The sequence below is a fragment of the Odontesthes bonariensis genome, chromosome 17 (assembly GCF_027942865.1).
Source record: "Odontesthes bonariensis isolate fOdoBon6 chromosome 17, fOdoBon6.hap1, whole genome shotgun sequence".
NCBI lineage: Eukaryota > Metazoa > Chordata > Actinopteri > Atheriniformes > Atherinopsidae > Odontesthes > Odontesthes bonariensis.
Window position 1 is genome coordinate 21,769,274 of NC_134522.1, and position 11,873 is coordinate 21,781,146.

The window sequence follows — 11,873 nt, forward strand, 5'->3', positions numbered from 1 at the left end:
ATAAACTGTATTTTTGATACACCTTATAAAACTTAATTGGATGTTTTAAAATCTTAATAATGCAGCGAGTCAGAAATAGTAACTAAAATGCTGCTCAGAAATACCACACGGTAACCAGAAGTCCCTGAATTTACAAAGATCCTCTGATAAAATCACCTTTTGATAACATCTGTACTTTGATTACAACTGGATTTGTGAAATTACTTTAAAAAAAAAAAAAAAAAAAAAAAAAAGTGCAGCTCACAATCGGGCTGCTGCTCTGCAGGGCAGACAAAGGTGAGGAAGGAAAGGAAAGTGCTCACACTCGTGCCTTTGTTCTGGTGACAAGGAATGTACCCGAATGCAGCCATGCTTTTCCAACACGTCACTACATTTAGCAGCAGTTACTTTCCCAAGAAAAAGACGAGCAGACGGTCGCCCAGTTGCTAACAATGAAGAGGAGTTGTGAATGAGTCTACGGCACAAGTGATGGAACACACACACTTTATGCTGATTATAAACTGTATTTTCTTTTTTTTTTTTTTTTTTTTTTTTAAATCTCGTTTTAGAAAATGAAACGTCAATAAACCTTGAAGTCCTTGAATTTTCATTCGTTGTTTTACTTTCACACGACTTTCATTGTTCTTAGTTCATTTTTCTTTATTGTGACCTTTTACCTGAAGAAAACAAACCAAAAAAAACCAAATATGTGTTTACCAAGCTTTACCAAGTTTAGCTTTTCAGCAAATCTCATAATAATAATAATTCCAGGAATCTCTGGACGTCTGTGTGTTCTTTGCTTTTCTTGACAAACGTGCCTCCGAACTCGGCTCGTTAGACGGCTGAAGTTCAGGGCAGTGGTTGAAGTCTGGGCGAGTGATTTACTTATTTATTTTTATTTTTTTTTTGACAAAATAGGTGTGTCCACAAGACTTTTCCAAGTGCATTTACTAATGTGTGATATTTAGGTGACAACGGTGACGTCACCCGCCCGCGACAAGCAAGTTGTCAAACCGCGTGAAACGCTGTAGAGAACTGTGGGCACGAGTTTAAAAGACAAATGTCGCCTCGCGAGCCTCCATTTGATTATTTAGCTACCGTGCCGTTACCATTAGCTCTGTTAATCTGACTTACTGCATGATGTTCAACAGCTGTACCCAGTGGGTTCACTGTTTCCTCATAGCTGTCCTCTTTTTAAAGCATGCAAGAGATTTGCATGTCTGTAAATTCTACCCACAGACAACATCGTCTGAGGAGGCACAGTTCTAATTACTATGAAGGATGGGAATCTTTAGATATCCCGCAGTTCTCCCTACCTTACCGTGTGAATGTGTGCAGTGTGATACCGAAGGGACATTTTCTGAAACCGCATTGTTTCAGAAGGTATCTAGATTGTAAGTGTCGTGTTAAATTCTCACGTTTTAGACGGTCATGTTTTGCTGCTGCAGCATCTCCAGTAACTTTGGGAAACATGTCCAGCTTTTCTTCCTTAGTGGAAAGTGTTTTAAACCTTTTGTATCTTTGTCCAGCTGAGATGAATCTTTCTCCGTTTTATTTAGAAGAAGAAAAAAACAATGACACGATGGCACGATGATGTCCTTTGGCTCAGACGACTTGTAGATCTGAAGCCTTTGTTGTGAACTCGACTGTTGACACGCAGGCCATAATACGAAAAAGTTGCCATTTTATTCCGCTTGTTTATACGTTTGTTAGTTTTATTTTGCCTGTTCCGAATTACCTGGAAGTTTGGTAACGTGGATCATTCCATGCTGTTCAGCAGCTGGACTATGGATGTAAAAAAAATAAAAAGATAAAAAGAGTCCATTCCCACGATGAAAGAATTGGATACGCAAAACATGTTTTGGTCATGTTACGCATGGCTCTCTGTGTTTACTCTTTTATTTGCCTTGTATAGATCTTCATCCCTGATTTGCCGCGTTCACATGGAAGAGGATGGAGTGAGGCCCATGCTGTGTGCGCGTGTGTGCTGCCTGGGCATTGATAGTGTGTCTGCTGGGTGCTGAGTGCTGGGCTGAGTGAGGGAGCGAAGGAGTACTTATTGATCTTGGCCACACATCTCTTCTCCTGAAAATCCCTTGATTGCTTTTGTTCTGCTCCCCGTCTCCCTCTCTCTGTCTCGCTTCCTCTAATGAAACTCCAAATGAATTGGAGCACGTACCGACTGCTCTCCGGCTCTTAGTTTTACTTCGTCTCTCTCTCTCTCTCTCTCTCTCTCTCTCTCTCTCTCTCTCTCTCTCTCTCTCTCTCTCTCTCTCTCTCTCTCTCTCTCTCTCTCTCTCTCTCTCTCTCTCTCTCTCTCTCTCTCTCTCTCTCTCTCTCTCTCTCTCTCTCTCTCTCTCTCTCTCTCTCTCTCAGGCCTCCTTCCTCCCCCTTGTTCTGCCTGTCTCTCGCTCTGCTGATTTGTCCATCGCTCCCCTTTCTTCCTTTCTCGATCTCTTTATTCCCCCCTTTCTTACGCTCCCTTTTGTCTTCCATCACTGTTGTCACGTTTCCCTCCACTTGTTTCTTTTTTTTTTTTCTCTTCCTATTCATCAGTTTTCCTGTTTCCTCGTACTTCTGTTCCTCCTATATCACCCGTATTCATTTACTCCGCTGCCCTCATCCACAGATGAGGAGAGGAGTGTGTGGTGGAGATTCTGCCTATTACCAACAGCTAAATCTGTTCTTAAAGAATGACTCAGATGCATTACTGACTCGAATGGGCTGACATCTCACGAGCAGTCACTCTGTCCATTATAGTGTGGCCCTTCACGAGAACCTTTTTTTTTTTTTTTTTTTTTTGCCTAGCAGTTCTCAATTATTTTCATTCTAATACAAGATATCAGACAGGAACAACTCATCGTTGAACTCGAGACAGTTTGGCAACAAATGGAAGATTAGAGGGGAAACTGAACTAGCGTTACATGTAAATGCTGGTATATAAAGTGTAAATACACTTTATAAACCAGTCAGATGACGTGTTACTCCTGCAATGGCAGGTGTTAAATGTATTCTGTGGCACTAGAGGAGATTTACTTGGGCCTGGGGAAGAAAAAAAAAACAGATTCTTGGTGTTTTTATTACAGCACGGGACCGGCGTGACATGCAGAGCGAATGCAAACCCCACACTCATGTTTCTGCTCTCTTACATTTTGCTCTTACATTACAAATAAAACATCTAAGTACCGTGTCTCTGGTAACTTTCTGGATAAGAAAAAATAAAATAATATGAAAGCTGATTTCAGTAGATTTCCCGTAGTCCGCACTCCGCAAGGAACGAAGGCAGGTGGGGAGAGTTGTGTGATGATGGATTTATTTATTCATGAATGACTTCATCTTTGAACATATTGAATTTTCTAAAATATTGGTATTGGAGTTGCGCTGTTGTGCATCTTTGCTATTCTGTATTGATAACATCAAAGGATAATTCCACAGTGATTTTCCTATCATTGGGCTTCTTACTCTTGTTTCTGCACTTAACATGTAATATGTATTAAACTGATACAGTCTGATAAAATCAGGAGGAGGATGTTAAAGGGATGGAAGTTCTTAAGGTTACACAGAGTTGTCTGAAACCTTGCGACACCTCGGCCGTAGCTCATTTTAAAAGGCCAGAGATTCAGATTGGAACGTGAACACCTTAGTGTGCCTCGTTTGAATTTGAAGGCAAAAAGCTGCGAGATTAATGTGAACTGCCTCTGCTCCGTGTGCGCACAACGTTCTCCGTCTTCGGAGACTTCATTGTTCCAGCTCATCAAGTGTGCACCCGTGTTTTTTTTTTTTTTATTTGTTTTTTTTTAATGTCCTCTTGTGCGCCTGAGACAGTGTGTAGCTACAGCAGCAGATACATTTGCATTTGCACGCTTTTCCCTGTGGATGCCATTGTTCTGCCTCATCTGATGTGCGTATGTTTGACCTTTTACCTCTTTTACCCCCACCCCCCCCTTAGGGGAGCTAGAGGAGGAGATGGAGAACCCAGAGATGGCGGATCTCCCCGAGAAACAGAAACACCAGCTCAGACACAGAGAGCTGTTCTTGTCCCGCCAGCTGGAGTCCTTACCGGCCACACACATCAGGTACGCCTCAGTCTTACTTACTGGCATCAGAGCAGTAAATGATGATGCGCTACCTGCTCTGCCTCTTTATCTTCAGCTTGTTTTTTTTTTTGGTTTAAAGGGGTCTGCAGTGTCCTGATAAAACACTTATAGCATGTAAAGAAAGTGAGCTGTGCAACTGTACAAATCCTACTGTAATCTGCATTCAGCGCACTAAAGTTGGCCTGTGCTACAGCCATTAAAACCCACTGTAAAGAGAAATGATTACTCGATGTAAATAAGAAGAGCTAATGTAGAAAACTTGATTTAATTAGAAGCTTCAACGGTAGCTGTGACTTACTCATCCATGGTACCAGAAATGTTTCAGTTGCAGAAAACGCTGGTGCTTTTATAAGCAATTCACCTCCAACAGGATGGTAATGTTTTAGAAAAACTTGCACATTTGACTGAGCTGCTTACCTGCATGACCTGCTCACAATTTTTTTTTTTTTTTTAGTATTTTAAAGGCTAAAACAAACATAAAGCTAAATTCCGCCTTTTTGTGAACATGGCTGTAAAAACTGAAAGATGTCCAACGGTAAAGTCGACCAAATGCAGGCACTAAACTAAACCACCGATAGGCTGAGTGCTAACTGAGCACTAAATGTCAACAGAAGGCTGCTTCTACATTTAGCTCATCAGTAAGCTCCAGGCAGACGCACCTAATCATTACCCCATTATTACTTGACATTTCTGAAGAGTGGCCGGAAGAGCAAACCGACATGTGCTACAATTAAAACACAGATAAACTGTTTGTTTATTGAGAATACAAGCTTTAGTTTTCCAACTCGACACCAGTGTGCAGAGACGCCTCACACGGCATCTGACTTTGTCACCTTGCCAAATCGCATTTGTCTCAGGTTACAGAGGCATGACTAATTGGCTGCTATATTATCTGAATCCAGAGAGCGGCAGGTAGAGATGGTAGATGTCCGTGTCAGCACTTTGAACCTTGATTTCTTTTTTTAAAATCTGGATGCTTCTCATGGAGATGAGTTCAGGCCAGGAAAGCAGTTTTTTCTCTCAGACTTTTCATCATGTAGCCCAAGTTCTGTCTGCTTCTCTGAGTTTAAACTTGTTTTCCTAACTCTTCTCTCTTCTTCTTCTTTCTCCTATTTTGTCCTCCTTTTTCCCTACTCTTCTTCTCTTCTTCCATCCTTTCTGGACTTTAGAGGAAAGTGCTGCGTGACGTTGCTGAACGAGACGGAAGCCCTGAAGTCGTATCTGGAAAGGGAGGTATGTGTGCACGCCAGCTTTACTCCCTGTGTAGCATCAACGAGTCTCCGAAGTTCATTCTATGCGTTAGTTTTTAGGACTTCTCTAAATGTGTGTGTTGTGCGGATGGGCGCGAGTCTACAGAGTTTAAAGATTCTCGTTTCAAGATGAATTATTTAACATGTTGACCCAGAATGTTCTTTTCACACGCACTAATGAGGAGACGAGAGACTCGTAGAGAGAAAAACACACGCACACATGCATGGAGGGACAGCTGCACCCCTCTTTCTCCCCTCTCTGCTTGCCTGTCTCGCTTCCCCTTCCTTCATTCCACCCTCACGCCTTCCTGCCATCTGTATTTCCCAGGATGCCTTCTTCTACTCGCTGGTGTATGACCCTCAGCAAAAGACCCTGTTGGCTGATAAAGGGGAGATCCGCGTCGGGAACAAATACCAGGCTGACATCACCGACCTCCTGAAAGAAGGTACATCTTATGAAACCTCGACTGTTCAACTAGCCACAGTTCTCTAGAATGTATGACAGGCGAACACCGTTTCCTGAAGGGAACTGTCAACCCCGAGCCAATACAGCTAAGCTACGTTTCCATGACAACGAAAACGCCGCCACATGATTTACACAAATATAAACCTTTAAATCGGAGCTTATTGCAGGTTGACGCTTAGTTACCTGCAGAAAAGATGACTGCTTTGTTTTTCGATTTATTTATTTATTTTTTTGGTGCTTCCGTCGCATTCCATGTCAGACAAAAGCAAAGAGTCGCTGACAAATGATTACTATACCCACATGATGCTTAACACCTGATGGAAATATCACTCCGGTGTCTTGACAATTGACCACGTTCCGAGTTTTTTTTTTTTTTTTTTACCTTTTAACTCGTCCACAATGTTGAAATCCATTAATATTTTCCCTTTAACTGGCTGAAAGAACATTTTCAGACATTTTGTGCCAAGCTAATCATTTTCAAATGTGACCATTTTTCTGCCAGATTCTGGGTACAGTGTTTTGCCAGAATTTTTATTCTTAGCAGGTGGGAAAACCTCTGAAATTGCCATTAAAGCACTGTGGGACACTAAGCTCTCTAATTAAACCCATGCAAATGAAGTTCTTCTGCATGTGCTAGAGGCTGGTTTGTCGCAGGCTGGCACCCTGACAGACTCCACCTCTTCAACTGGGATTCTTTAAAGCTTTAAATAAATCTGTAGTTTTTAAAAGAAATGGCGGATGAACAAATCACTTCAGCTGTGTGTTTTGCCCACGTTTGTTGTGTACACGAGAGCCACAACTCACACATACGTGTGTTTTATTTCTGCTTGTTTCGCGGGTGAATTCAGATGAGGAGGATGACAGGGACCTGGAGAAACTCGAGGAGAAGATCTTTGACCCCAACAGCTCACTAACAGAGAAACAGATCGACCAGTTTCTTGTAGTAGCTCGGTAAGTCGGTTGCGAAGGATACCAATATCGGTGGGTTTCAAAAATAAATTATTAAAGAAAAATACAATATACTGCAAATCAATTGAGCCACATTTTTGGGAAATTGTGATTCTTAAGCCCGGAGATGGTTACTTTAAGTTATCAATGACTGTCAAAGCAGGGGAAAACAAATTTAGTCGAAGAAGATTTATCATTACCTCTAAAACTAGAACTAGCTCCTACATCATGGCAGTCTGATCTGTACACCTTGGGAAAAGGGTGATGACATCATCGTGCTGAATTTCAAAATGGTCTCTCCTGTAAAACTTCCAATTTCTCTTTGTTTTGTACAGAAATGTGCTTGTGAGATTCAGCGGGTTGTGTATTAACAGTGTATGAATTGACCATTTCTTCCAACTTAAGGCTTAATAAACAGAATTATACAATTTATACAATGCTTAGCTAAGTTGCTTAATGTTTATTGGACATTTATATATAAAAACAAAAAAAACATGTCTAACTTATCTAATTCTCAGCAAGAGCACAAATATTCACCGAAATAATACCTTTTTAAGGATCTCAAAGTTTTCCTGAACAATCCCTGATTTTTCTGAAACTAGATATGGTTTCTTAGCATCTTTAGCTTAGCGTACACTGCTTCTCTGCCAGAGGTGTATTAACTGCCCGGCCTGACTATTGAATCACATGGTTATGAGGAGCCACCATGAGTTATGAGTTTGTTGATTTAGCTTTAAATGTTTTCTGCATAAATGCTTCTGAGATGGAACTTCAGGTCTAATTCCATTACTCCTGGAATGAAATAATGCAAGTAGTTTCTTCCCTGCCTCCTGTTTTCCTCATCTTTGTCACCATGTCTCGTATCCCATAGGTCAGTAGGTACATTTGCCAGAGCTTTGGACTGCAGTAGTTCTGTGCGGCAGCCAAGCCTTCACATGAGTGCTGCCGCAGCCTCCAGAGACATCACCTTGGTGAGATCTACATGAAAGTGGGCTTTGTTTAAATCGGCATCACACAATATGTGAAAAGTATCGTAGAGAATCAGGATTGTATGTGTTTATGTGTTCTGGGAATCTGTTGTGATTGTTTATACCTGTATCTGATTGTCTTAAGATCCAATTGGGCTTTAGAGGCCTAATGTGAGCCTATTCCACCCTCGATCCTATCTTTGAATATGAAACCTAGATGAGCAGCCTTCGAGTCATCCACACGCACACCCAAAGCCTTGGGCACAGGCTGCATCGCAGCACGGACTGAACAAATAAAATATTGTCATGTTTAACTAAAGATGTTCGCTGATTATTGAGTATGTTAAGTCAAAGAACTGCCTCGGACGATGTTCTAACAACATGCATTTCTCTTTTGCGGTTAGTTTCACGCCATGGACACCCTCCACGCCACAGGCTACGACATGACTCGAGCCATCGCAGCGCTGGTGCCTCAGGGCGGGCCCGTTCTCTGCAGGGATGAAATGGAGGAGTGGAGCGCCTCCGAGGCCAACTTGTTTGAAGAGGCGCTTGAGAAATACGGCAAGGACTTCACCGATATCCAGCAGGACTTTGTGAGTGGCATAACAAGAAGAAGTGCATTTAAAGATTTAGTTTTTTGGGAAATCCTGATTTATTTAAAGCTTTCTGCGTGTGCCGAGATTCACAAGACTGGCGATCTTTAAGCGCCAGGGAATATTTGGCTTCACGAGAAACCATTTCTCAAACTGAAGTGATGTTAGAGCTGTGCTTTTGTGTTTATCATGTGTTTTTCTTTAAGCTTCGATACACTCAAAGGCATTTCTGCTTCATCAAATTGTTGTGTAGTTATGACAGGACGTGTAACCAATCATGTCATTTAGAGATGTGTATTGGAGGCATTCGGTGCATCCATAATGTCTGCCTCTGTGTGCAGGTACAGCAGAATTACAGTGATATTTTAACTTGATTTTGGGCATTTAGTTGATAGTTTATGAACACAATGGTAGTTTAGGATGCATCACTGCAGCCAGCCCCTTCGCAAGGAATAAAACTGTTGTTGCATTATGAGAAAGAATCCCTTGAAGCATTTAAAAAAACAAACCAACAACTGAGTTTTTAGGTTTTGAGAGGCAGCCAGGAGAAGGCTGCCCCTCCACTGTTGCTCCTCCAGCTGCTGTGCGCTTGTACAGCCCAAGAAGAATGGTGCTGCCAGTGGATGTTTATAGTTCAATTTGTGCTCAGCTTGCACTGTGTGCATCACTCCACCACCTGGTGGCTGACATCTGTCAGTACGACTTCTTTTTTTTTTTTCCTTCATGCCTTTTCTTTAAACAACAGGACTACACCACCATCATGGGTGGGGCCTTGACTTACTGACTGCTGCAGCACACAGTTCTTTACAACTTCTTAGCGGGAACCTAATTCAACCGACTGTACTGTGTAAAACCTTCAGCCACCTCTAATTTCTTCACTAAATGTCAGAAAAACGCAAAATAGGTGTAGCGATTTATCAGAATATGTCCAAACAGGATGGAAATGCAGTATATGAGAGAAAAGAGCTTGTAAAATTTGTATTTGGTATGACCATTTTTATTCTTCAACACCGCCTGAACCCTCTTACACAAGCTTTCCTGTAACTTCTTGAAGGACACCCCAAAGCTCTTCTTTGTCGGCTGCCTTTTGTTCTGTTCTCTGTCAAGATGATCCCACACTGCTTCGATAAAGCTGAGGTCCGGACTCTGGGGAGGATTCATCCCTCCGTAAGACCTGTTGCCACTGATTTTCAGTCCACTTCTTGTATCATTTGTCATACCTCTGCCTTTTTCTCCATGTTTTCCGTCCGTTTAAGATCAGCTTCTTTTAACCACTTTTGCTTCAAGACCATTTCTGATGAGGCTTCAGTGAACAGTAAATGGATCATATGATGGGTCAGATGCATCTAAATTAGACAATAGACAAATTTTTAGCTAATAGCTCTTCGACGCAAAAATATACTACTTTATGCTTGTCAAACTGTGTCATCTTTGGCGTTTTTCACGGATGAAATGTGGGTTTCTTTTTGACAGACACAAAGCACCTAAACTTATAGTTTAAGATGGCTTCTTCACTAAGTTGTCCGTTATGTGTAGGCACGACCCTCGAGTTGGGTACAAAAAGCAGCCAATGTCCAAGGAAAATTTTTGAAAGACCTTGCACAGATCTGCAAATAGGATCATTTTTTTAAATTTTTTTTATCCACTCTAATCACGGAACAGTCCTCCTCAGCATCCGCAGTGAAAATGTTCTGCGTTGATGAGAGGGAGAAAAGCACCAACAGAGCAGCGGATGTCTTCATCGCAGAACTTCGGAACTTGACCTTTTAACAGTAATCAGATATCAAATGAGTTGTAGATTATAATTCTGTGAAATGATTTATCAATGAAGCCAATTGCTCCAGTCTAATTTTCTTAACTTGATTTTCACCACTGATGAGGAAAACCTCATCAGTGGTGATTTGTGATTTGCTCCCATGACATAACAATGCCTCCTTTTTGAAGTGATGATCGTTTCTTTTCTCTTGTTCTCCAGTTACCCTGGAAGTCACTGACGAGTATAATTGAGTATTACTACATGTGGAAGACCACAGATAGATACGTACAACAGGTAACTTGCATTATACGCTCAGAAATGTTTTCTTTTATTATTCGTGCACGGTTTTTGATGCCCAGTCTCTAGCACATTTTGACTCTTTTTAACATCTTCATCTAAAGCCCTTTATACGCTGCTTAAAAAAACATGACCACCCACTGACACCTTGGCCTTAATAAAGTGAAAAGTGTTTAGTCTGCAATCAGTCCCTCGTCGAATGACTGCAGTTGGACATTTTCTAAAATCGGCTCCAGCTTGGCTCAGCATCATTTTGGACATGGCGCCCAGGCGCACGTGCTAATTTTCACCCGGAGATGCTGCAGTCAAGACAACAAAAATGGTCTCTGTCAAGTGTCGGTTTAATGTACTCTTTGGCAAAAAAAAAAAAGAAAAAAGGGGGTTTAATCAATCTTAAAAAGCATCATAAAAAATGATCATCAATTTTTTTTTTTTTTTAAACCTTTTAAACATGTCTCCAAATCAAGGCAAATTCATATGGGCTTCGGAACACAAGATTGTTACACTGAACATGCCTGTCTTTTTCACGTTGAAACTGTATTAGGGTTTGGAAGCGAATAACTTTAATCCCATTGTTCTTTCTCCCTCTGCTCTCCCTCCTCCTCAATCCTCGTCTCTGCTCCAGAAACGATTAAAAGCAGCTGAGGCAGAGAGCAAGCTCAAGCAGGTTTACATCCCCAACTAGTGAGTACTTTGGTGCAAGTTCCTGTGTGACTTTTATTTTTTTCTGCTGGTTTTCCCTCTTTTCTCTTCTTCTTACCTTACCTCCTGTATTTTAAATCTGTGTAATTTCCACAGTTCTGTTAATCAGAAGAAGTTTTCTTTTTAAATGTTTTTATTTTTTACTGCTACTATTAATGACGCCCTCCAGTAGAGCAGCATAACTTCCATTTCTGACTGCAGGAACATGAATGTCGTCTGTTCTCAAACTGAAAGTACACTGAACGGGTCCGTCTTATCCTTGCTGGTCTGACCCCCCCCTCCCCCTCCGTCTCTGTTCGTGTTCCCTTTCAGTAACAAGCCAAACCCTAACCAGCTGAGTAACAATGTAATGCCAGCTCTTTTAAATGGAGCAGCGAGTGCGGGCGTCCCAGGACCGCCAGGTTCAGGGCAGATCCCTGGCCTGGGCCGAGCCTGTGAAAGCTGCTACAGTAAGTCATTCAGTTATATAAGAGTGTTGCTGCTGGACTTTCTTTGTTTCTTGAGCAGAATTCGTGAATAACAGCTTGATTTCATGAGTTAACTGAATCTTGTCATATCGTATGAGCCCGTTTTAGAGTAATAGCTTTTGAAAGTTTTGGTCACAAATCGCTGTAAAAAAAAAAGCATAATATGCTCACATAGTATTTATTTATTTATTTATTTATTTATTTTTTACTGATCTCATTTCTGCCAAATATTCCAACACCCCAACACTGAATGGATCGTCTGACGTTTGTTAAAAAAAAAATGACGTGACTCTTGACTATTATCCGAAAGTGTTTTTCATTGTGACGTGGATCATTTAAAAAGCACACAT

The 11,873-nt window shown here is 41.3% G+C and overlaps 1 protein-coding gene across 2 annotated transcripts in view; it reads left to right on the plus strand.

Moving 5' to 3' along the window:
• mta1 (metastasis associated 1) overlaps positions 1 to 11,873 on the plus strand; it is a 39,848-nt gene that overhangs the window by 18,108 nt on the left and 9,867 nt on the right. For both annotated transcript variants that reach the window (XM_075488018.1, XM_075488019.1), the window contains exons 4-12: positions 3,929 to 4,055; positions 5,246 to 5,309; positions 5,655 to 5,772; positions 6,641 to 6,743; positions 7,612 to 7,711; positions 8,113 to 8,301; positions 10,277 to 10,351; positions 10,980 to 11,038; positions 11,369 to 11,505. In XM_075488018.1, coding sequence (XP_075344133.1) covers positions 3,929 to 4,055; positions 5,246 to 5,309; positions 5,655 to 5,772; positions 6,641 to 6,743; positions 7,612 to 7,711; positions 8,113 to 8,301; positions 10,277 to 10,351; positions 10,980 to 11,038; positions 11,369 to 11,505 — 972 coding nt within the window. The remainder of the gene's footprint in view (positions 1 to 3,928; positions 4,056 to 5,245; positions 5,310 to 5,654; positions 5,773 to 6,640; positions 6,744 to 7,611; positions 7,712 to 8,112; positions 8,302 to 10,276; positions 10,352 to 10,979; positions 11,039 to 11,368; positions 11,506 to 11,873) is intronic.